Below are 26,853 nucleotides of genomic sequence, written 5' to 3' on the forward strand. Positions count from 1 at the left end.
TTTGGCAGCCTGAACTAAGACTCCAAATGACCAAAACTGAAATAGCTTGAACATCAAAATAAATGGTAGTGATGAATAAGAACCTAACAAAAAAAAAATTAATAAAAATCTGTAAGTCCAAAAATAAAGTAAAAGCTTTTCATCACAATTGACTGTCAACTAATAAATGCAGAAAAAATTAATGGAATTAGAAAAGCACATTTCACACCATGACAGTAATAACTCAAGTATTATTCATCAATGGCCATTAAAACTAATGGTGCAAATTATATGAGAAAGGAGATACTTTACAGTCTTAAAATATCTCCCCACAAATTATTTATTAACTACAAAAGGAAAATATAATAACTTTATACTGAGGAAACCTGGCAGATTCAGGTTAACCAAGTGATCAAAACTAGTATTAATAATGGAACAAGTGAGCATCACATGCTTCCTGATACTGAGAAGACACATCACTTACATACATTTCTGCCCAAAACGCACAACTGAATTTGAACAAAAGAAACACCAGATATACCAAAATGAAGGACATTCAACAAAATAAATGATGTGTACTCCTATAAAGTGTCAGTGTCTAGAAAGACAAAGAAAGGCTGAAAAACTATTCCAGATGAAAAGAGACTAAAAAGTCTTGGAAACTAAAAGTGATGTATGATCCTGGATTGGTTTCTGGACTAGAAAGAGAATGCTGTTGTGGACATCATTAGGACCACTGGTAGAAATCTGAATAAACTCTATAAATCAGATAACAGTATTGTCTTAATATTAACATTTTCTGATTTTGATAACTGTACTGTGGTTTTATTGAAGTGACTATATTTATTTTGAGGAAATATACATTGAATATTTATGGGTAAAGGAGCATAATGTCTCCAACCTACTCCCAAATGGTTCAGGTTAGAAAAATAGTATGTACATACAGAGAAAATGTGATAAAGTAAATGTGGCAAAGTGTTAACCACTGGTGAATGTGGATAAAGGTGTAAAAGAGTTCTTTGCATTATTCTTACAATTTTCCTATTAATTCCAATTATTTCCCCCCCAAAAAAGGATTTTTTAAAGGCAACAAGAGATTATACACAGACACAAAGATACTAAATTTATGAACCATAATACAAGACACAGATAAAGAGTTGGAAAAATCATGACATTACAGGACATGATGAAACAGAAGAAATATCCTCTCTCTTGTTGAATACTTTTTAAAAAGTCAATCAGAGAGAAAAAATAGATTAGCTACAAAAAACAATAACAGACTTTTTTTTTTATCATTGTATATTATGACAATAGACCTCTTAGCAACAGCAACAGATAACCAGAAGACAACAGAATATTTTCAAAGTTCTGAGAGAAGGTAACTGTCAACTTAAGAGTTTTATAACACAATAAATTTTGATTTGAAAGTAAAGACACAATAATGATACTTTCGAGAGGAAATAAAAAAGACTGGATTCACCTTACACCATCCCTTACTTGAAAGAAAAAGAAAGAGAAAGAAGGTAAAAAAAAAAAAAAGAGAGAAAAAGAGAACACTTCCAAATAATGCTCAGCAGGAGGAATATTGAACCCAGAATGCAAGAATACAATGCCAAGACACAATGGTTAGCAATGAAATAAAAAACACATATGGGTAAATGTAAAAGAGAACTGTCTGTATAAAATAGTTAATAAACACTAATCATGGAGATATAAAACAAAGTAGAACCAAAATAAGAAACAACACAAAAAGGAAGGAGGTAACTGAATTAGGCATTCTAAAGTCCATGTACTTACCAGAAAGAAAACAGAATTTTTTTACATTATTATTTTTTAAAAGATTTTATTTATTTGTCAGAAAGAGAAAGAGCGAGCGTGTGTGCACACAAGCAGGGGGAAAGGCAGGCAGAGGGAGAAGCAGACTCCCTGCTAAGCAGGGAGTCCAATATGGGGCTCAATCCCAGGACTCTGGGAACATGATCTGAGCTGAAGGCACATACTTAACCAACTGAGCTACCCAGGCATCCCCAAAACAGAAATATTGATTAACTTCACTACACATGTTGAAATTTTAAGGAAACCACCAAAAGTGTAAAAATAAAATGTGTAACTTTCAACTCAGTAGAGGAAAAAGAGGGGGAAATATAAGAAAATACACTGAATACCATCCAAATAGTGACTTAAGCAGGTTAGAAAGACAAGATTGGCCCTAATGAATTTGGAAAATTTTTATATTATAAATCAAATGAATTCATATTCTTCAGCTGTCATTCATTTGTGTGTATCTTAGGTATCTGAAACATTATCTATCACATTTCCTAATATGGATCCTTACTTTGTCAGAATAACTGTCTGTAACCTCTGCCCACTTTGGTCCCACGGCAGTATTTTTTTTTTTTTTTTTTTGAGATTTATTTGTTTGTTTATTTGAGAGAGAGACAGAGTGTGAGTGCATGCAGGGGGAAGGACAGGGGGAAGGAGAATCTTAAACAGACTCCCACTGAGTGTGGAGCCTGACACACATCTCAGTCCTACAACCCTGAGACTATGACCCAAGCTGAAATCAACCAGCTGAGCCACCCAGGCACCGCCCCCACGCCCAGCAGTATTTTTACCCATATTTACTCTTTTTTGGAATTGTTTTTCCCCTCAGTTCTCTACAAATGCAAACCCAATATTTCGTTAAGTCCTAGGTCAAGATACGCTCTTCCAGGAAGTCTTTACCAGGCTAATTCCAGCTCATCTTAGCCTTAAGCTGAATTTCTACAGAATTTATAATATGTCATTGCTTGTTTAATAGTTAAAATCCTGCCTTAGAAATGTTCCTTAAATGTTCCATTTAGGCATATTTTGTTTCCTCAATCTGAACACAAACTCCTCAAAATCAGAAAGAATTTTTTTAGGATCTCCTAAACAATCTGGCACAGTGTTGATTATTCACTTAAGGATGAAGCAAACTTTAAGTTATTTTTCTTCAATAAGTTCAAAAAAACATGAAATATGCAAAATATGCACACAAAAACACATATCTCATATATAAAAATAGCTTGGGTTTTTAAAGACTTTGTTTTCTTTAGACAAGAAAGCTAAAGTGAAGAGATTTTAATAGTCATTTCCCATTTTATTTTTTTTTTCACTTTTGCCAATTTTAAAAGGAGTCCACATGCTCAGAGCTAAAATATACAAGGTCAAGTGAAAGGAAGTCAGAGATCACTAATACAGTAAAGATTTTAATAAAAACTGAATATGTGCCCCACATTCTGATTACCATACCATCTTAAAGAAGTATTACATAATAGCTATCTTTTACTACAATATTAGAAGAAAAAGCTAGGGATAAAATTTAGAAGTTAAAAGAAAAACAAAACATTGGTAAGATAAAGAAGATCTAACTAAATGTAGAGAAATAACATATTCACACATCAGAAGACTCAATGCTGTTACGATCTCAAATTTCCACAAACTGACTGCAAATCCTACATAATTCCAGTAAAATCCCAGCAGGCTATCTACGTGATAAAATGTCACAAAATTATGCACAAAGACACGAAAAGAAAATGAGAGGATGCAAAAAGTGGTGAAATCTAAGGTCTAGTTAATTACACCATGGCAATCAAGCTCCTGGTTTTGATAATGCACTACAGTCATATAAAAAGATGTCACTATTGGGAGAAGGTGGATGTTCGGTATATACGAGACCTCTTTGCACTCTTTTCGCAACTTCCTATGAGTTTATAATTACTTCAAAATAAAAAGTTAAAACAAAATCCCAGCAGACTTTTTTATATAATTTGAAAAGTGATTCTAAAATTCATATGGACGGGCGCCTGGGTGGCTCAGTGGGTTAAGCCGCTGCCTTCGGCTCGGGTCATGATCTCAGGGTCATGGGATCGAGTCCCGCGTCGCGCTCTCTGCTCAGCAGGGAGCCTGCTTCCTCCTCTCTCTCCGCCTGCCTCTCTGTCTACTTGTGATCTCTCTGTCAAATAAATAAATAAAAAATCTTTAAAAAAATAAATAAATAAATAAAATTCATATGGAAAAAACAAAGGGCTTAAAATAAATGGAACAATTTTGAAAAAATAGAACAAAGCTGGAGAACTCACTACCTGAGTAGTGAGTCCAAGTGAATCCAAGACTATCCATTAAGCAATGGTAAGCAAGATAGTGAGGCACTGGTAGAAGTACAGCCATACAGCTCAAGAGAACAGAGTCCAGAATATCCCCATGTATGTATCCTCAAAGGTGCAAAGACAATTCCTTTGTAATCCATTTACATGAAATTCTAAAAGAGCTTTTACAGTAACAAATCAGAACAGTGATCGCTACGGGTAAGAGGGATGTGAGACTGACTGGGAAGGGGCACAAGGGAACTCTGAGGTTAAGGAAATGTTCTACCTTAATAAGGATGTGGGTTACACAGTTTTATGTATGTCAAAACTCTTCTAACTGAAACAAGATCCATTTCACCATAAGTAAACTATAATTTTATTTTAGAAATATATAACAGCACACAAGTTTTATAAAATATTTGTCTATAAAAAGACAGAAGAAAGTACATCAAAATACTATTTAGCTCTTGAGAGTTAAATCATTATTTCTTAAATTAATTATTATTATTTAAAAAGGTATATGTACACATAATACATATGTCATAATAAGAACAAAACAAGAAAATCTTAAAAATGTATGCCATGATAGGGGTGCCTGGGTGGTGCATTCAGTTTAGTGTTCGACTCAGCTCAGGTCATGATCTCAGGGTGATGAGATCAAGGCTGTGCTGGGCTCTGCACTCACTGCAGAGTCTGCTTGAGACACTCTCTTCCTCTGTCCCTCTCCATCTCACGGTGCTCTCTCTAAAAAATAAATAAATCTTTTAAAAAAATGTATGCCACAGTAAAATTATCCAGCCCATATTGTGTTCCACTCACTAATTCCTACATCAGTTACCCTCCAAATCTGTAGCACTGTTTGACAGGAAGACATCTTTGCAGGTCTTCCTGGTAATCCATCAGTAAGAGCTGAGAGAACGGTACTGACCCTTATCAATTTCCATTAGTCCTAAAGACACTGCTAAAGAATTGTTACAGTCCACAGAAAAAGGAAAAGTTACATTAGTGTTTCCTTAAAGAAATTACCGCAAGAAAATAATTAAACAAAATCTCACAGATACCTCTTTATTTTCTAATATTTTCTAATATTGTCTTTGTAGCTAACATCAATCTCCCACTAACTTATTTGAACAAATTATTTTATGTGCTCCTTTGTTGGGCTTAAAATTTTGAAGTTCTCTTCAAATCAACTTTTCCATCATATTTCTTCACAAAGCCCCATCATATGTTTCTCCAGGATGATTCTCATCAATCCCTTCCTTTCCATTCTCTACTGCTTTTCACTTTGTTTGCTCCATCATCACTTGCCGCACCCTTTGCTTACTCCATATAAGCTAGCACAATTCTGTGAATCCCTGAGAGCCCTTAGGATACTTTCCTGAAGGTCTGAAAGGTCAAAATGATTTTCATGACAATATGAAAATGTTATTTGCCCCATTTTACCGTATTGATAGTTGCACAATAGAGCAAAAGCAATGGTGATAAAACTGCTGGTGCCTTGGCATCAATCAAAGCAGTGGCCCCAAAATGCACGACCAATCACTGTATTCTTCACGGCCATGCACTCAAAAGGGGGGGGGGGAGCCAGTTTCACTGAAGAAACTGAAGAATGTCCTTATTGAAGCACAAACATTATTAATCTTATTAACTCCTAACCCTTAATACAAGACATTTGTTATCCTATTTTATGAAAATACATAAAACACTTCCACTGCATACCAAAGTACAATGGTGGGCTCAAAGAACAGCATGTGTGATTTTCAGTTGCAAACTGAACTAGCCACTTTTCCCATACAAGACCATTTTTATTTGAAAGAACTGACGAATTGGTTATTCATGCTTAGATATCTGACATTTTATGGAAAATGAACTAATGATGGGGCACCTGGGTGGCTCAATCAGTTAAAGCATCTACCTTCAGCTCAGGTCATGATCCCAGGGTCCTGGGATCGAGTCCTACATCGGGCTCCTTGCCAGCAGGGACCCTGCTTCTCCCTCTGCCTGCTGCTCCCCCGCTTGTGCGTATACCTGCACGCATGCACCCTCTCTCTCTCTCCACGACAAATAAATAAAATCTTTAAAAAAAAAAAAAGTAGAATTGAGAATCTGTCTTCTAGTTAACCAAGTACTAAACTTCTCAGGTGTAAGTGCTAATAAAGTCAATAGCAACAGATATAACTAGCATACATAATCTTGGTGTTCTCAATGGTATAAAGGGGCTCTGAAACCAGAAAGTTTGAGATCAGCAGCGTTCAGGGTGGTACGGCCGTAGACCAAAAAGTTTGAGAATAGCAGATTCTATTTAGCAGATATTTCCATCTTTCCTCTCTGATCCATTCTTACCATGATTATCAGAATGATCCTGAGCCCTTCCAACATTACTCCTTCTATAGAAACCTTTAAAGCTCTCAACATCCAGGGCGCCTGGGTGGCTCAGTGGGTTAAGCCTCTGCCTTCGGCTCGGGTCATGATCTCAGGGTCCTGGGATCGAGTTCCGCGTCGGGCTCTCTGCTTGGCAGGGAGCCTGCTTCCTCCTCTCTCTCTCTCTGCCTGCCTCTCTGCCTGCTTGGTCTCTCTCTGTCAAATAAATAAATAAAATCTTTAAAAAAAAAAAAAAAGCTCTCAACATCCTACCATGTCATATCTAAATGACTTTATCTAGTTTCCAAGTTTATAAAGTGGCCCTATCTTATCTAGTACATCTTACTTCTCCATGCTCCCCAACACAAGCCTTCTGTGTTAGGCTCCAAGACTTTATCCACCTCTGTAGTTATAGACACCTGGGAATACCAACATCCCCCCCATTCCCTTCTCTGCCTACTTTCCCTCTCTCCCTGATCCCTCCCAGCCACCTAAACTTAACTTACTCTTAGAGGCCAGGGGGCAAAAAGGACAGGGCCTTGAATGTTTGGCTTACAAGACTGTACTTTAGTCTACAGGCAATGTAGGAAGATTCTTTGACCAGGAGAGGATGGATGACCATCTCAAACTTCTAAGAAGACTGTAATCAAACAAAATAAATATCTTATTTGAACATAACTAAAATTCATAGTCAAATCTAAAATTCTTCCACAGAGTTTAAGGACAAAAGTAAAAAATACATTGTCACACTAGGAATCCAAACCTATAATCTCAGGTCAAGGCAGCCTGGAACTCGGAAACGTGGCATCTTCCAGAACAAAGAAGGCTAAAAAACAGAGCTAAAGCAAAAAACAAACATGTTCTCATCTCTTGAATATAGGGTCTTTTGGTACTGAACAAAATCTTTCCTAAAAGCCCAATTCTATTAGAAACAAAAAACCAACAAACAAACAAAAAAACAAAATAAAACAAATATGTAACAGCTACAAATATTCACTAGTCACTTAAGGTCTTTAGTTTAAAGTGACAGAGTTATCTTCGTATGCACAAAATAGGAATGACATCACTTAATATGCAAAAGCTACATTAAGCCTGCTGATTTAGTTTAGGCCTAATAATAATCCACAGTGCTCAAATCGTTCTGTACCCTCCACTGGCAGAACTCTAGTTAAGCCCAATACCATCTTTTCTGCAAAACCTGCTATGATTTCTCCCAACCAGAAACAATGATCTCCCTTCTCTAAACTCATGTTGCATATGGTTTGTCCCCCTTCAAGTCAGTTCATTCATTCATTCCACAAATATGTACTGAGAGTCTAATATGTGCCAGGTACTCTTCCAGGGTCTACGACACAGCAGTGAACAAAACAAAACCACCAGCTTCCTGGATTTACACTCTAGTGGGAAGAAAAAGGTAATACACAACTAAGTAGAAGGTGACAGATGTCATAATAAAAATGAAAATGAGGTGAAGAGCAGAGGTAAACTGTCTATAAAGCTAACAGATCTCCAAGTTCGGCCTCTCTCACTCACATGAGTCTCTGTGAGTGCTGAGAATTACTGGGACATGCAGAATGCCATAGAAGGTGACCAGTAGCAGCCAGGATGCTAACTGGGAGCATTTTATGAGAGCAATTCTGAGTAAATGCCTAAAGAAACTTCAGACGAAAAGGACCTGACTCTAAGGTTACAGCATCTTGTTGGGACATCTTTTTTCACTCTAAGTAAATATTCACTTTCATACCAAACTTTTTATTCTCATTTACTTGTTTACTTAATGAGAGCCCCCAAAATTACACAAACTTCAAGCCCTACAAAATCTGGATTCATCCCTGCTAAAGACAGAAAATGAGAGTAGGGTTCAGTTTCCTACAGGGTGATAAGGAACAAACACATTTAAAGGTGACACCTGAGCTGAGACCCAAGGGAAATGAAGGAGTAAACCATACAGCTATTGGAGGAGGGCAGAATTCAGGCCCAGAACACCAAGTACAGAAACCCTGAGGCAGGAGCATGAGAAGCAAGGACAGTAGCAGGAGAAATATATAATAATAAGTGATACCACAGCAATTAATAATTACAGAGTATTGTGTGTCAGGCACAGTCCTAAACACTATTCTAAGCATTTCTTCTTTACAGTTGAAAAAACTGAGGCACAAAGGAAAGGATTAAAGTAATCTAATGGTGGTGAAGTAAAGTAAGTAAAGTAAGCTAACGGTGGTGAACACACCAAGCAGTCTGACTCCAGAGCCCAGCTCTAAAACCACTCTGCTCAACTATGTAGAGGTCGGTTATCCAGATTATGGAGTGTCTAGACAATCTTTCAGCCAGTAAGAGGGTTAACATGCTACAAAAGAAGAAATCAACAAGGTTTTGATCTCAAACTATGATAGCTTAAAGTAGGTACACATTTTATGTCCTTATAAATACCAAGCACCAAGTCTTGTCATTTTTCTCTTCCTCTCAGTCTTTAACACATTTCCTTCCATATTATAGCTATTCAGTGTAGGACGGTTGTTCAATGTACTCTTAAGAGAGAACCAACAACTATTCACTCTCCATGCAAAATAACCTATTAGATGTTCTTTCACAGGTAAATACATATACACACCAAATCCTGGAGGTGAGCACTTCCTTTAGGGGATCAGATCCATGTTAAAGTCAGATAATCTGTTCTTCTGGGTTTTTTTTTAAAGCTTTCAGGAGAAATGATCCCACAATCTGTTCCACTGTCACTTTCCATCCCAAATAAATACTGAGGCTGGAAAATTCTACCTTAATTTACCTTAAATACTCAAACAAGCTTTCTGAAGTTTAGGACCCTTTCCTCAGGTCCCTCTAGACTTCGTCTTCCTTGAAAGCAAAAAAATAAGCATAATCCCAGACAATCATGCTTTACCTTCAGCCATTCTTTTCTAAATGCTTTAAGATATTCATGTTCTTCAACAGAAGTTAGGTTTCAGAACGGAGTTTTCCTGTTTTATAAACACTGACTACAATGAAAGAATTAGTCTTTGATGATACTAATCAGAACACCTTGAAAGATACAGAACTACAAATAAGCCAACACAATTCACTAAATACTTGAACAAATTAATTTCCTCATTTCACTGCCCAATCTTCCATTTTTCTCCTGTCGGCCTTCAGAGAGTTTGTTTACATAGACTACCATGTGAATGGCTTTGGAGCTTAGCAACATTGCAGCCTCTGCTTCGTGGGGAATGGCTTCCAAACACATACAGATAAAATCAGTATCAACATTTCCAAAGCATGTTCTCTACAAGACACTAATTCTAAGGACAAGCAATATGTATTACGAAGAAAAAGAATCCCACAGTCAAGTAAGTTTGGAGTTTGCTGGATTAAGCAACATTAAACAGGTTTCTTTACCATGTGACTTCTCCATCTTCAGTATACTCATAGCAATTTTGAAATGCCTACCAGGTCCTGTCCAGAATAAAAAATGATTCCAAGGTCCCAAATCTTAGCAAGCTATCCAAAACTGGAGCTTTTGACAAAAGTGGGATACAAGGAAAGGCCCATTTGGAGGCAGATGTAGTCTGCGAAGAGGTCAGGTAGACAATGGGCTCAGGAGCTGAGGAGGAAGCACAAGCTGGAGGCATGGGGGTCATTCACAGGGATCAAGCTTAAGTCGTGAGACTAGACAAGATACTTCCTTAGAAACACAGTAGTAAGAGCTGGTCTTTCAAACACCCTTGCCTTACCCCATCTCCAGCTTTAATATCTTCAGCTTATCTCCAGCAATAGGTCTAGAAAAACATCAAGACCTGGGGTAGGAATAAGGTGAATCCAACTGAAAAATGAGTGTGAAAATCCTATTAATGCTAACAGATACTGATCATGTGATCTTGTACAGAACCACCAAATTTCTCCAAGAGAACTCTTTGAAATGACAAACCTAGAGATGATTCATTCTTTTCTTTTTGGTAAATGTAATGAATGCTATAAAGCTATCTCTACAGAAAAACACACACACACAATACTAAACCTATTAATTTCAGAGGGCTTCACAGGCCTCCTGGGGCCCACCCACTGAGCTCTCTAGTCTTTTCCTAGGTCCCTAGGTAACCCTGGCTACAAACACTTCATCTCACAGATGAAAGCCATACAGTTACAAGACATTTAAAAGTATGACTTTTTTAAAACTATATTTTCCATGTACTTTAAGATACTGCACAGAAAATATATACTTATATTTTTTGGCCTTGAAAACATGAAAACTTACTGGGTGATTAAAACTCAAGTCATTTATCTAACACCATAAACAGAAGGGCATATAATGATAACAACACCTTCACAACAAAACAGCTGAGAGGCTAAATGATTTTAAGAGGCCACAGAGCTAATAAATTCCAGATCTTCCATATTCTACTTCAGTGCTTTTTAACTAGCCATGACACCCTGGATAGGCATATTACTACACTGGGTAGGATACAGTTTTTAAAATAAAAATCCCTTGAAACACCCACCTTCTAAGAGTGACCATAAATAATTAGGTCTCTAACTTATTTACCTAATCTGATCATTCCATTTTTAGCACCTAAACACAAATTAAGGAGCAAATTATACATACTGGCTTTTGAAAACAAACCCTCTAATGCACTCCTCCTTAATCAACACAATTTGTATAAATAAGAAAAATCTAAAACAGTAAAACAAATATAAAAAAATCCATTATCTTTACACGTGGACATGATTACAGACAAAAATACAAACAGCTTAAGCTTTGGGTTAGTTATTTAGCAAGCAGGGGGTATATTGCCAAAACCACATGGAGTTTCTCTGCTTTGGGCCCCTGGTATGGGCAGAGTCTGGCAGGTGGGGATCAAGCGTCTATTATCTGATGTCCACTTGGCAGACTCTACAAAAACAATGAGGCCTGGCTGCACAGCAGGAGTTAGGTATTCCAATTACTACTTAAAGATCCACTCTAATATAGAGTATGGCTACAACTCACATACTGAACTAAAGATGTGCCTTAATTTCTCCACTGGAGAAATTTATGTTATATGCCCATATCCTATCTTTACAGAGTCAGTAGTGCTACTGTTAAGAATGCAGTCTCCGGGCTCCTGGGGGGCTCAGTCAGTTAAGCATCTGACTTTGGCATCAGGTCATGATCTCAGAGTCCTGGGATCAAGTCCATGTGGGGCTTCCCACTCAGCGGGGAGTCTACTCATCCCTCTCCTTCTCCACCTCCCCCTACTCGTGGTCTCTCTCAAAGTAAAATAAAATAAAATAAAAAATTCAGTCTCTAAAGTGTAAGATTCAAACTGTGGCTTTGCCGCTTATGAACTTGGGCAAGTTACAACTCCCTTGTGCCTCAATTTCCTCAAATGCAAAATGGAGTTAATAACAGCACCTATTTCACAGGGTTGCTATAAGGAGTAAGTAAATTAATACATGAAAAAATCTTAAGAGCAGTGCCTAGCAAATAATAAGCACTCCATATATGTTAGTTCTCATTATCATTACTTTAAACAGATGACAAGAGTAATCAACTTATACCTGTATTGCACTTAGATGTCCTTAGGAAATTACAGGCCCCAATTTTTTTTACTTTTTAATCATGTGGCTTAACTACCAGCTGTTTTTTTCTAAATATAGTAAATACACAACCAATTATTTTTGTAAAGAACTCGAAAAGAACTTACTGTACACACTGCCACCTAAGACTTAGCCACTAGTAAAGTTTTAGTTAACTTTTCAACTGAATATAACTAGACTCCCCTAACACTTCTGATCTATTTGGATCCATTCACTTCAACTTTCATAATCACCACCAATTCCAAAACACAGCAGTCGTTATTCTTATCTGGACTACTGCAGTGGCTGCTGCCTAACTATTCTTTCTCCTCCAATCTACACCACAGTACAGGTAGATCTTTTAAATTCAATTTTACTCCTCTACATAAAACCCTACAATGGCTCCCCATTGTCCTAAAGAAAAAACTGTCCGCCTTAAAGACCTAAGGGGCCTGTATGATCTAGGGCCATTCTCTTTCTCTGGCTGCTCAAGCCACTGAGGCCTTTCAAATCCTTACCCCTGTTCCTTGGGGCCTCACAGCCTTCACAGATTATGCTCTCTCTATCTGGCATAATCTTCTCTCCCCATTGCCTCTGACTCCCAAAAGGAGATCAGCTCCTCCTGTTACATGCTCTCATAACCCTAATCTTAATCCTCTTTTCTCCTGGGCAGCACAAAATAAACTGCAATAAAATAATCTAAGTGGTTGTTTAGTGTTCCTCTCCCCCCTCCCCCAATATAAACTCCAGGTAAGATTTAGGAATATGTCTACCTTTTCCTGCCTGCTACAACCCAAGTACTTCGATGTCCAGTACCTTATACCTAATAGGTGTACACAAAACACCTGTGTTATCTTATAAGCAAAACTGATGAGACAAATGATGACAGGCAGCAAAATCATACACAAAACAATACTAATGCAGAATCCTTGCTGCACTGTGAGTCACCATACATCTTGCACTGAAGTAAAAGCAAAAACCCTATCGCCTAAACATGGGCAGAAAGTTCAGTTAGAACTAAACTTTCCAAAGTAAAATTTTCTCTTTGCATCCTCAGATGTTATGTGAAACAGGACGAGCTCCACTTCAGTCACCAGTAAGAAGATACACAACTAAATCAAGATGCCGCCACATTTGGCACTATTCGCTTCTTGGCAGTCTCTGCGAGGCCAAGAGTTGAACTGGCCAAGGAACAGTGATTTATCTCCCACATTTAGAAGGGGTCCGTCTACAACAGGAATGCTGCACTACTAATGGACTTTGAATTCTAACCTAGTCAAATACTTTCCTGAGTATTCAATTCACTTAAAAAGGGGGGGGGGCTGAATTTTATGTGTCATCGACAAAAGCAAGTTTAATGACGCATCATAGTCCAATTAGATTAGGAAGAAACAAAGTTGCTTTTTCCTCCAAACCAGGGGTGATCATACTAACTAGGTATCTTTTACAAACGAAAGCCAGTACTCGGAAAATCAAAAGAAGATGGTACGCGGATGCTAAGAGGTGAAAGGCTGGGGGGCTGTGGGTGGAGGCTGCCCCGAGTAGTAACTGCCGCCCCGTCCGGTGGTCTGCAGTGCCAGACCTACAGCGGACCGTCCCAGGTCCGTCTGACGAACACAGGTCTGACATACGCCAAACCCCCGCGGTCTGGTTCGTCGCACTGACCCCGCCAATGCAACAAACGGCCAGACCCTCTCCGCGCTGTACTGAGCAGAGCGGCCGGCTCGCGTCCAGCCCTTCCCGAGCACCGCGCGTCCAAGCGGAGCGCTCAGGTAAGGGCTCCGAGGTCTCGGGGTTACCCGTTTGGCCCTTTGTTCGTTCCCAGGCAGCGACGCCTTGGGCGCCCGCTCCTCCCCACCCCCCAGCTCCCGGGCGCCCGCGTCTCCTGCAGAGGGGAAGCGCAGACGCGGGCGCCCAGACGGCGGCGGCGCCCCCCGCCCTCCCCGCGGCGGGTCCCGACCCCGCGGCCTCGCCGGCGCGCGGCCCCTCGCCCTTACCTTGTAGACGTCGCCGTAGGTGCCGCTGCCGATGCGCTGAATCAGCTCGAAGTCCTCCTGCGGATTCCGGCGGGACAGATCGAAGCCGGGGTTCATGGCGGGCCCCGGGTGCCCCCCGCCTCCCTCCCGGGCAGGGGAGGGGGGGCGCTCAGGGGGCCACACGGAGAGTGGGAGCCGCGGCCGGCCCCCTGCTCCCCCGGCGGTCACAATCGCCCGGCTCCACGCTGCGGCCGCCGCCGCCGCCGCTCCTCTCACGCCGCCGCCGCCGCTGCCGCCGCCCGGGCTAACCGTCCCCGCCCCCGCAGCCCGCCGCCGCGCCGAACCCGGGTCACACCCACAAGGAGAGGAGAACACTCGCAGCCCCTCGCTCGGGGTGCAATTCCAACATGGCTTCCGCCTTCGCCGCTCCTCCCCCTCCCCTTACTCCGGCTCCTCCACCCTCCTCCCCCTTTTCCCGGCTCCCGCCCGACTGCGCAGCCGCGATCCCGGAGGGAGCGCTCTTCGGCCCCGCGCGCGTGCGGCTCCGTGCGCGCTCCGGCTCCGCGCGCCTGCCGGGCGTGGGCGGGCGGCACTGCAGCACCCGACCCCGAACTCGCGCCGCGTTCCCGGGCCGCCGACCCGCACTTGACAGCCGCCGAGTCTTGCTGGGCAGGCGTGACTGCCCCGGGGTCCGCGGTGATCTGGGGGTCGGGGAAGGACGGGGGGTGAGGGGAGAAAGTAGCTCGTATTCACTTCTCATTTCCCGAACGGCAAAGTTGGACGTTGCTGTATCACGTCCCGACCCTATGCAGGTAGTGTAGTTTTAATTTGCAAGGCAGCCAGTGTCCCCAACTTATTTTCAGAAGCACCTACACACAGGACACAGCCGATTACCAGAGACTTTCTGGGACTGCGGAGAAGGGGTAGCCCTGAGGAAAGTGCTTGCTTTGACACCGGACAGGAGCCCTTGGAGCTGGCCTGCCGGGGTGCAAAAGAGGGCAGGACTGGAGAGCAGCCAGGAGGCATGTGGGGTGGATAGGGCGTGGGAAACTCGGGGGGAAAAACACGCTGAGCGGCCGCCCACCAGTCCGAGTGGAGGGCGTGGGAAACAAGCATATAGAGTCCAGAACTGAAGCAGGGATTGACCTTCTCTGGAGACGCTGAATTATCAAAGACCCGGGCGGGGACAGTGCAAGCCGTGGAGCAACCTTACAAAGGAGAGGTGGTGGAGGGTGGAGCGTGAGCAAGATTCATCCTGCACCTGAAATGTAAACACATGATGAGGCGGAAGCTCTTTAGTTTACCCACCTAAAGCCCCACCCGGCGTGAGACCCAGATTGTGAGCATGACATCCGATCTATGTGGACACCAGCTCAACTGTTAATACTTGTCCAAGAAGTGGAGGGTTAATTTTCTGTTCTCAAGAAACTGCCCATTGCCCACTAGGTATTTCCAAAAGCTTTAACCAAATACGTGATGGCCGCTTGGATGATACTATCTTGAGTTTTGCTTCAGAAATACTTTCTTAATATCCATAGGCACCACACATTCTGACCACTAGTGTTCCCAATTGCCTGGTGGCTCCTGAGAAACTAGGTCTTGTCAAACTTAAGAATAAAATAAGTATAATCAAATAATAGTCAAGCCACTATACTTACAGTTAACTGTCTCATACATTTTTATGTTTTCAGTCCTTTTGCCTCCAGTAAGATTGCATGTTAAGTTCTCAAATAAGTTGTTTATCTGAGTAGGTATTGACTAGAAGATGTTGGAAAATGACCACCTCTTCACCTATACAAGTAGCCTTCCAATTGTCTATTTTTTTTTAAGATTTTATTTATTTGACAGAAATGACAAGTAGGCAGAGAAGCAGGCAGAGAGAGAAAGGGGGGGAAGCAGGCTCCCTGCTGAGCAGAGAGCCCATACAATAGGGTGCTCAATCCCAGGACCCCAGGATCACCACCCAAGCCAAAGGCAGAGGCTTCAACCCACTGAGCCACCCAGGTGCCCCCAATTGTCTAATTTTGAATTAAAGCATCAGTAATATGTGCTCATCTCTTAAGTTACTACCACGTGAGTGCTTATCATTGGATTTCTTCTAGCTAGATCTCACCTTAAGGCTCAGGTATCTTGAGAATTAAACTCCTAAATATAAATGTTATTCCGTTCCTGCTTTTCTCTGTTTACGGCACTTGCTGGGGACCCGGACTGCAGGTCTTTCTTCAGCTTGTCCACATTTGGAGAATTGTTTGGCCTCTTTAAGCAAAACATGAGAATAATGAGTCCAGGATTCAGATAAGCAGACCTAATAAACTATCCCAAACAGGAATCAGTTCTGCTCTCTTTCTCTGCCTTTTTAATGCTGGAAAGCCAAATTCTCAGCATGAGAACCTGGTAATGGTTTCACTGTTTTGTTTACTAGGATTATCATCTGTGCAGATAACTTCGCATTTGCATCACTAATAGATTTCTTTCAAAGGGGAAAGACATTTCGGTAGGGCTCAAACGAGTCTTTAAGGTTTTGTTGGTTCCATTTTGGCAGGACCAAGCTATTCCTTTTGAAAAAGGATTGATTTTCATGTAAGGGCCTGATTTGCCATGTGGGTTACAGCATAAATAAAAGGGCTTTTGCAATTAACTGCTCACAAAGAATAAAATATTTTGTTCTTTGTAATATATACATGCAGATGCCAAATCTGATGTCTTTGTTTTTCCTCTTCCCAATGCTCCTCAACTTTGCTAGAAGTAACACTAATGATCACACTTTCTTTGAATCTGAGAAATAGCTTCCCTTTTCTATGATTAGAAGCATCCTTAGAAGTCATCTAATCTTTTCAAGAACTGCTTCTACAGCATCTCTCCTGAATTTACTGCTATGTGTATACCTTCAGGAAAAGGAAACTCACTGCTTCCAAAAGCCACTCACTGTGTTTGAGATTGTGCTAGGGAGCGACCATAACAATAATAAAAACAATAGTGATATCTGACATTACCAGGTGCTTACAAGGTGCCTGGAACTGAGCCAAGTACTTGCTATGTGTTATTTAATTCTCACAACAACTTGATGACATAAGTTTTATTATCATAATTTTTTGAGGTACAGGCAGATTAAGCTGGCTCAACGTAACAAAAATCTGAAATTTGAACAGCGGTAAGACATGAAGGCCAGAAACTTTTTTTTTTTTTTAAGATTTTTAAATTTATTTATTAGAGGGCAAACAAGCACAAGGCGGGGAGGGGCAGAGAGAGATGCAGATTCCCCGCTTAGCAGGGCCCCCCAGAGGGCCAGAATCTATACTAACCACCAATCTATACTCTAATCTATACTTAATCACTAATCTATACTTTGCTTTAGGTATACTTTGTAAAATTTCTCTTATGCTGGGACACCTGGATGGCTCAGTCAGGTAAGCATCTGCCTCCAGCTCAGGTCATGGTCCCAGGGTCCTGGGATACAGATCCACATTGGGCTCCCTGCTCAGTGGGGAATCTGCTTCTCCCTCTTCGTCTGCCCCTTCCCCCATCTCAAATAAATAAAATCTTTAAAAAAATAAAATAAAATTTCTCTTATGCTAAGCTAAAATCTGCCTCCTTGTCATGCATTTAGAGTCAACAATTCTTAAATTCTAGTGGTATAGAATACAGAGAAGAAAACCACAGTGCCTGCCATTGGGGAGTTTGCAGTCTCACAAAACTGTGAGAAGCACAGAAAAGGGGCAGGAAAGCAGACAGGAAGATACAGGGAGATTCCTAAAGAAATATCTTAAAGAATGTGTTGCAGTTAGCCAGAGAAATGAAGGGGAAGTCATACACTCCAGGCTGGCCACCTAGCCCTAGCCCCTTAAAGATCCCACCCATGTAAGCATCACACTGTAGGGAGCAGGTAAAAGCTAAAATAGACAGTGTATCCAGATCACCCTTCTCTTGGCCCATCCTTTGTGGGTCTGTGGCTTAGGGATTCTTTAGTATCTGTACCAACTCTGTGTTTTCGCCTCAGGACTTCTTGTCTAACCACCCATCAGATCCACTTCTTCGGCTTACTGACCTCATAATCACCACTCACATTTCAGTTTGCAAACAGCTCTAGGAAAGGAATACTGAGCAAGCCTTAGCTCAAAAAAGACCCTACAAGAGGAGGAGAATCAGACCCAGACATATGTGAAGCAGTGACAGAAAGTTCCAGGGTGTTATACAACCTAGCCTAGCACAGCACTGAGCCAGGCTACTGGGATTCCTATCTTGTCTCCTTGTCCCCTTCTGAATGACCTTGGGAAGATATTTCAAAATGGGGCTGTTATGGAGTCAAAACTAAAATACATGTTAAGGGGTGCCTGGGTGGCTCAATCGGTTAAGCATCCAACTCTTGGTTTCAGCTCAGGTTGTGATCTCCTGGGTTGTGGAATCAAGCCCTGTGTCAGGCTCTGTCCTCAGCAGGAAGCTGGCTTGAGATTCTCTCCTTCTGCCCTGCCCACCCCCACCCCGTGTTCATTTACCCTCTCCCTCTCAAATAAATAAATTTTTAAGAATAAATAAAATACGTGTTAAAGTCACCAGCTCCTAGACCACAACAAGCCCACAAAGTATTAATTACTATTATTTGTAGTATGTTTTAGAACTTTTTTTTTTTTTACCTTTCGGTGTAACTATTTTTTTTTAGTGTTACATTGGTTTCAGGTGTACAATATAGTGATTCAACCATTCCATTCATCCCTTGATGCTCATCACTACAAGTATATTCCTTAGCCAGTCTCCCAGCCCCTATTTTAGCCATCACGAATTTAAGCCAGTCTCCCAGCCCCTATTTTAGAATATTTTGAAGGGTGGCAGTCATGGGGTTGGGAATAGAGGTATTAGGAAACAAATGTGATAAATCAGGTTTATAAGAAAACCTGATTTAAGGCCAGGGATGCTGAGGACAGAGAAAAGAAAGAACACAAGGATCATTAGAAGGTGGAATTGAAGAAGGTTTGGTGGTGTGAGGAAGCAGGCAAACAATGGGTGACATACAGACTTTCCAATGGGAAGGTCCCAAGAGGATGATAGTATTTGCCATAGTAGGAGGTATTAGGGTTATCTGGGGCAAGATTTTAGGGTTGGGTCAAAGTAAATAATTCTGTTTCCTATCTGTTAATTTCTAAATGTTGAGAATCAAAGTTTAGGAATATTTATTATCTATTAGGTGCCAAACACTATATTGGGTTCCAACACTGCAATAGGGCATGATCCCTGAATTCAAGTCAGGCTGCAGACAAATTCTCAGATAATTCCGTTACAAGGAGATGAGTACTGAGGTGCAGGGAAGCAGAGCCAGAAGGAGATATAAGGTGCTGCTTAGGCTAATAATTTGGCTCTTTTTCAAGCCAACTTATATTTTTAAATTTCATACATCTATCTATATATATATATATATATTTTTTTTTTTAAGGCATGTATTCAACATTTATTTACAGGTCAAGAGGAGTTCTGTATGGGAGCTGGTGGAGATGGATGTCCTCAGTGTCAGCTTTCAGGTTCCACCATGATATTCTGAGCAATTCAATTCTGCTCCCAGATTTGCATATGTCCCAGCACCATGTTTCTCAGTGGAGGTTTTATTAGCATTTTGGGTAGGACAATTCTTCCTTGTGTGGGGCTGTCCTCTGCTTCAGCATTGCTCCCAGCCGCACTGACATCAACCACAAAAATAGCCACACATATTTCCCAATGTCTAGAGTTGGGCTGAGGTGGGGGTGACTGGATTGAGAATGTTTATCTATTGTGTCCTGTCACCCACAGCAAACTGTTTATCCTAGTATTCCTTTCTATCTCATATAGAATATTCCCTGAGACAAGTTCTGATATGTAGAATATTGTCCCTCTTACTTCGAATGCTTGGAGAGGGTTTCACTGCTCTCTGTATATGTACAGCCAAGAGACCACCTGCTCTTTATCACATAGATCCTGGGGTCACATAGGAGGGGACCAAATCTAGTCTTTGCAGGTTATGGAGGTCTTCACAGAGGAGGGATCCTCTAGGCTCAGACTTAAAAGACAAATAGAGAGTTAGTCAAGCAAGAAGGTATACTCCATACCAACGGTATAGTGGTTACATTCAAAGAAACGAAGGTAGTTCTGTTTCAGGAGAATAATAGATGAGGCCACTGGGGTAAGCAGGGACCAGTCCATTAAGGAGCATGGAAATTGTATTAAATAATTTGCATCTCTTCTTGAGAACAAAAGGGTGCTATTGGTGGATTTTCGGCACAGGAGTAGCATGATCTCATTTGTTCCTTAGAGATACTCCACCAGCTGCAGGTGGAGAATGAATTGGACTCAGGTGGCAGGACTGGAGATGAGTTAGGAGAATAGTTCAGAGGCCATTGTAGCGGTCCAGGTAGGAGAAAATGACGGTCTGAGTTAACATATGGCCTTGGCATCAACATTCAGTCATGTTTTTGAATTGTGAGTTGAGATGAATTTTCAGAGAGGAAATCAATGGAATGGGCAGAAAATGGGTTCTTAGAAACCCCCAACATTTAGACTGTGAGCAAAGGCAGAGAATCTAGCAAAGGAGACTAGGAAGGGTAGGCTCCAATATGGTATGTGGAAATGGAATGATAGGGGAGCCATAGGAGTTCACTACTTAGGACTCCCTTCAAAGAAGCACATGTTGTAAGGAGTGAGAACCACAGACAGCCTCTAGCTTCCATGCCTTTGGGATCCATCACAGCCTTCATGGGGAGGTCTCGGTCTCCCCAGAGGCTCCCAACCAATGACTGAACACAACCAGCCATTCTTGCCCAATGCAATTTCTTCTAAAGGGCAATCTTTGCTCTGGGGTACCCCATTGGCATCACTGAGTTAGGCTCAGAGCATCCCTACAGACAGAGGCTCTTTCTACCCAGTCCTTCTTCCTTCTTTCTCTCCTTTCACAAGTATTAAGGCATGCACTGCAGTCTGAGAGTCTTATTTCCTACTCTGGCTCCCTTTCCTCTTTATCCTTCACAGGTGCATTTTGCATTTCAAATTCAATTTTCCACCTGCTGAACTAGTACAATTGATATCAATGCAGCAAAGGAGGGACTTTTAAGAGGGTGATCAAGCTGTGTTAAATGCCAGAAGGAGACTAAGTAGGAGGGAGACAGAAAAGTTATATCAGCTCTGTCATGATGGAGGTCAGTGCTAATCTAACCATTGAAGCTCATAGTCCCTCTTCTGCAATTGTGTCTCCTCTTAGTTATATTCTCCCAGATCCTCTTCAACTTTTTGTTATACACTCTCATCTTCATACGTCTCATCCAGACTCCCTCATTATGAAGTCATTGAATTTGTTAATATCTTTTTAAACTCTGGCACTGGGAAGTGAGTTCCATATGCCAGATGCAGTCTGGTCAATGTTGACGATGGGGAGATTATAACTACCTGTTATCTGAACACTCTATTATAGGCTACACTTTGATTCCGTTTTTTTATAGACACAAAAAACCCAGGGCCACGGTACTGCTCAACGTCAGGGGATGCCATTCAGATTATATAATCCTCAAGTTCAACCTGGCCCCTGGGTCCTGATTTTTTAAATCTCCAAAATCCATATTTGCTCCCCTCTGCATCAGATCATGAGAGGTGCTCTTGAACCCTCCTTATCCTAAAACTCCAGGTGAAGAGACTGGTCTCGTGAATCGTACTGTAACATTCCTGCCTTGCCAGCCGTTGATCAGACCAGATATCATCTTCTTATCACCAGGCCATATATAACAACACCATGAACAAAACAGGGCACAGAGTATCTCTACCCAATATTGCTTCCAGGTGACATCTTGCAAACACAAGTCAAACCAAAGCCTAGAAGCTTGTTTAGATAGACAAGAACTTCCAGTCTTCTTGAGAAGCCAGGATTCCAAGGGGGTGCTTTGGCTAGCACTATAGGTAACTGATGCCTTTTTAGACTTAACTAATTGTGGAGGGGTGCAGACTGTGTAAAAAATAGGCAACAAAGTATCAAAGGATTACAAGGAAGTACAGGTGGAATAAAGGTTGGGTAAGAGACTAAGAGCTGCTGAGATAATCTTATTGATGAAAATCCTGATTTTATTAATCTTTTATCCATGATTGATTAGAGCATAGTGTTTGCCTGGTTCTCTTTTACATAATATCTAACCTACAGTTCCCCTTATATTCTCCCAGTTAAAGGGTGTTGTCCTGTACCTTTGTTCCCAAATACAGAGTGAGGCCACTGTTGGACCAGTTCAAGTTGGTCCAGAATAAATGTGGTTACATAACCCTGTTTCCCAAGTAGATTATTGCCCAGAGTGTTATCCTGCTGGCCTCTTTTTTTTTTTCCTTAGGAAGTTTTATTTTATTCTAGTTACTCTTACTCCCTTAAGAGGACTCCAACCCCTACTTCCAACAAAACCTGTAGTAAATCAATCTGCTTATAGATCTAGAAAGTTCATCACTTCGGAAAAAAAAAATCTCTAATTTGGTTTAAACCTGGACCAAAGCTTTGTTTTCTTGATCAAAACAGACAAAAAATAGAAATAAAAGCTGTTAAATAATCCGAATAACATGCCAAGAGTTTTCCAATTTTCCTTACTCCTTGCTCATAGTTCAAGGTGATGTAAAGCTAACCCAAATCTCAGACTGACTCAGATCACTGCCCCAGGGATGGATCCATTTGCTGGGTCTGAGCCCATAACAAAGCCCGTTTGGATCAAGGTATGCCTCTTCTCAGTATTAGAGTCAAAACTTCCATCTGGAATCTGATCATCTGGGTTGCTTAAAGATACTTTAAAAAAATATATATATATATACACACACACACACACATATACATATATATATATATATGTTCATATATATATATATATATATATATACATACATATTTAAATCAGGACTCATCTGGTAGTATGAACATTCCCAGCTCAACATCTGATACCATCAGAATAGTTTAAACATGTGTTGATGGTATCATAAAAGGAAGGAAACTCATGAACATTTCCCTGCTGCTTTGTTTTTTGTTAATAAATTGCTAAGCCACTATATGAAACTTGTGAATAGCCTTTTTCAAGCATAAATGTGGTGCTGCATACAGGCAGTCTTTCTCTGTGTCAGCCTCAAAACTGCTAACTGGGAACCAATATCTGAAAATGTTTATATGAACTTTTATTTATTTTTTTACTTAAATTCAGTTAATTAACATATAGTATAGCATTAGTTTCAGAGGTAGAGTTCGGTGATTTGTCAGTCTTATGTAACACCCAGTGCTCATTACATCTCATGCCTTCCTTAATGCCCATCACCCAATTACCCCATCTCCCCAGTCCCCATATGAAAGTTAATACCAGAAAGTATAACACTCTTAGGTTGCTGATGCCAATATTTAGGGTTACCTCTCACTTAAGGAGAGCACTCTCCAGTCACTCCAAATAAATCCAAAACACCATGTCTGCAAATCTGAATGCAGTCTGTTTTCTGGTATGTGTTGCAAGTCTCTTAATTAGTCTCTCTGGCCTCATTCTCTTCCTCTTCTGATAATACTACACCTGGGCAATAAACATGTCTCTTAAAATGCCAGCAATGGAAATGTGGAAGTTCTGAGGGAAGCTAAATTTGGAATGAATGTGAGTTCACTTTGAAGCATATTGAGTCTGAGGAGATGAAAGGGCATTAAGGAGGGGACATCACAAGGACAGTCATAGATTGAGGAAGTGCAAAATGTGATTACATCATGATGTATAAATGCAAGCCATAGAAATAAAGATGGTAGAATCATGGGATCTCCAAGTGTAAAGTCTGAGAGTAGTGGTGAGCAACCTCTTTTGTTTCCTCCTCCTCCCCCTCCCCTTCCCTCCTCTTCCTCCTCCTCCTCTTTTTCTTCTTCTTTAAAGGACCATTTAGGGGTGCCTGAGTGGCTCAGTGGGTTAAGCATCAGACTGTTGATTTTGGCTTTGGTCATGAGATCATAGGGTCATGAGATCAAGCCCTGCGACAGGATTGCTTGAGAGTCTCTCTCTCTTCCTCTGCATACCCCTTCTGAAGGGAAAAAAAAATAAAAGAACAACTTATAAGGAGCAGAAAATGTTTATGAACCTTATTTTTAGAACACTCAAAGTGAAAATAGTGTTACTAACTGCTGTAACAAGAACTTACATTCCAGGATGATTATTAAGATAAGAATATCTATTCTCTCTCAGGCAGGGTTTTCTAGCCTGTCCTAGTTTGATACATTTGCGATGTGGAATTTAAGGTGAGTGGATTGTAGACATGAGTGGAAAAGTGAGAAGAGAAGGGGGTAAGTTAGCCAGAAAGGAGTTAAGTCAACCTTTAAAGTGTTGGAAGAAAGGGAGAAGGGAGATGACCCAAAGCCTAATAAACTGGGTTCTAAAGAAAGAGTTTGAAGGTTTTATGTGAGACTAGAGGAAATAGAATGGAACTCAAGGGGGGCTCTGTAACCATAAATGGATTCCTCTAATGTTCTTTGAGAACAGTAAAGGTAAATAAAGGTTGGAATAGGTTTTTAAAATTACTGTGATCCTGAGCAGAGGCTCAGATATACGGGACTCCAGGACTTGCTAGGGTCACAAGAAAAACGCCAATGGGAAATTTGGCAATGGTTCCGAATTGCTAAAATGTTATCTGCTCATACTAAGGAGTCATGACACAAAAACAGCTTTCAAATCTTTTATAACTTAATTTACATTGCTTTTTAGAGCTTCTATATGTTTTCACATTTCTATCTCATGTTACCTTTGGAATGATTCCTTAAATTATTATCATCCATAATTTACAGATGGGGAAATTGAAACTTAGAGAAGTGAAAGCCAGAAACAGATCAGGATTAATGATTAGTTCCAGTCAATTGAACATCTGCTGAGCCTTGCTGACTGAAATTCAGGTTGTGCTCTATATTGGAGATGTAAAAATGGTAAAAATGTGCATGCCATCCTCAGCCATTCTTTCTTTACTCTTTCCCAGTTCTCTCTGAAAGGACTCATATCTCCTCTCAGCCTGGACTTGGTTCATAAAGAGATCTAACTCAGAGCATCACCGACACAAACAGCAAGGTTCCAGAAAGAATCAATTCCAGAGTCCTCTGGCCATGCCATGCCTGTGACGTGGTCATCAGAATTGCAGGATAAGGAAGAGATGGGAACTCTTATGCATTACTGAGCAGAGACGAAATTGGTGCGATTGCATCGGAAGGCGATTTGACAATATCTATTAAAACGAAAGATGCCCTTATCTTACAATCTAACAATTCCACTTCACTATATATACCCAAGAAACTCCCTTAAATGTGTAAATGAATATTCAGGGAAGTATTGTGTATAACAGAAAAGTAATTGGAAACAAACTAAATGTTCATCAGCCTGAGAGTGGTTAAGTAAATTGTTGTATGATCACAGAGAGGAATATGATCTGGTAGTTAAAATATGTGAACTAGAACTGGAACTATAATACGCATCAATCTCAAAAAATAAAATATCTAGCGAAAACAATAAAGTGGCAGGAGATCCATAAAGCGTGCTACCATTTACATTAACTTTAGACCCATGAAACAATGGTACATATTTCTATGTGTGATAAACATTTAAAAAATATTCACAGTAATAATAACTCCAAATTCAGGAGAGTTGTTACCTCTGGGGAAGAAGGATAATGAAAGCATAGGCAGAAGCCTTTAGCCAAATCTGTATTTTCCCCCCTGAAAAAGTGGATCAGAAACAAATAATGCAAAAAGTAAATATTGACAAAATTGGGTGGGAGGGACGCCTGGGTGACTCAGTTGGTTAAGCAGCTGCCTTCGGCTCAGGTCATGATCCTAGCGTCCTGGGATCGAGTCCCACATTGGGCTCCTTGCTCGGCGGGGAGCCTGCTTCTCCCTCTGCCTCTGCTGCCACTCGACCTGCCTGTGCTCGCGCTCTCTCTCTCTCTGGCAAATAAATAAATAAAATCTCTAAAAAAAAAAAAAAGTAATTTATTTAAAAAAAAATTGGGTGGGAAAGGTGAGTTCATATTATTATTTTGTATCCCTTATATGCTTGAAATATTTCACTTAGAAGTATATAGGGGTCTTCAACCCTGGAATTCTGGATTTTTTTTTCCTTTGTGCAGAAATTTCTTTTTTTTTTTCCTTTTCTCATGTTGAAATTCCATCCATTCTATGGTATTTAACTCAAGTCTCACTACCTTATTGAGAAATTCTGTGACAGTTTTGTCAGTCTATACTATGCTCTATAAAGTTCTGTAGGTCTATAAGTTTTTCTTATATTCTATGATGACTTTATCAAAATGAATTTCATTCTTCTGAGTATGCTGAAGCTACCTACTAGGTACTGAGAAAGAGTAGAAAAAAAATGAAGTTCTCTCATACACTGTGTTTGTATGGCCAGAATCCTTTCATGTTATTGTTTAAATATATACTGCCTTGCATTAATATTTGGCTGTATTGTACACAAGCCTTGTCTCTCCAATTATATTTTAAGAGCCTTAGGAGCAGGGACAACGTCTTGAACTTTTAAAATTCTTCCCTAGTGCCCAGTGGAGCCTAACCAAATGCTTAGTAATGAAAAGTGGTGCATAAACCAATAATTATTATCCTCCCTGCAAAACCTTTATATAGAAAGTTGAAAATACTAGTTGGAGCTACATTTGCTTTTATTTTCCCAGAGAGAGAATAGTAATGAGCTGTGAAATGACCAAAACTCGGGCAGCAGAAGGGGGGAAAAAAAAAGAAAGAAAGAACGGGTTTGTGTTTTACACATTCTGGATAATCAGCTCTTGAATGATTAAGTGTGGAAAATCTCTTATGAGTAACAGCAGATTTTAAAAATTTGTTTTATGACTATGGACGTGTGTTGTAGATCATTTCCAGTTTTCAGATGATCCCAGGCCAAACT

The 26,853-nt window shown here is 40.5% G+C and overlaps 1 protein-coding gene and 1 non-coding gene across 11 annotated transcripts in view; one reads left to right on the forward strand and one right to left on the reverse strand.

Moving 5' to 3' along the window:
* The window catches only part of MAP4K3 (mitogen-activated protein kinase kinase kinase kinase 3), a 187,610-nt gene extending 173,200 nt beyond the window's left edge, over positions 1–14,410 (reverse strand). For 2 of the 10 annotated variants that reach the window (XR_004385506.1, XM_032881982.1), the window contains exon 1: positions 13,994–14,409. Coding sequence is in view for 8 of the 10 variants with exons in the window: in XM_032881982.1 (XP_032737873.1) it covers positions 13,994–14,089 (96 nt within the window). In the remaining 2 variants the exon portion in view is untranslated. Of the gene's footprint in view, positions 1–13,993 lie in introns of all 10 variants that reach the window. The other 8 variants (XM_032881984.1, XM_032881980.1, XM_032881986.1 and 5 more) reach the window with 6 other exon arrangements.
* Positions 14,411–26,223: 11,813 nt separating this feature from the next.
* LOC116881902 lies at positions 26,224–26,298 on the forward strand. The gene has a single exon (XR_004385520.1). It is a non-coding gene; the product is annotated as a small nucleolar RNA SNORD59 (small nucleolar RNA).
* The last annotated feature ends 555 nt before the right edge of the window (positions 26,299–26,853 follow it).

The sequence above is a fragment of the Lontra canadensis genome, unplaced genomic scaffold (genome assembly GCF_010015895.1).
Source record: "Lontra canadensis isolate GAN:19392208 unplaced genomic scaffold, GSC_riverotter_1.0 scaffold78, whole genome shotgun sequence".
NCBI lineage: Eukaryota > Metazoa > Chordata > Mammalia > Carnivora > Mustelidae > Lontra > Lontra canadensis.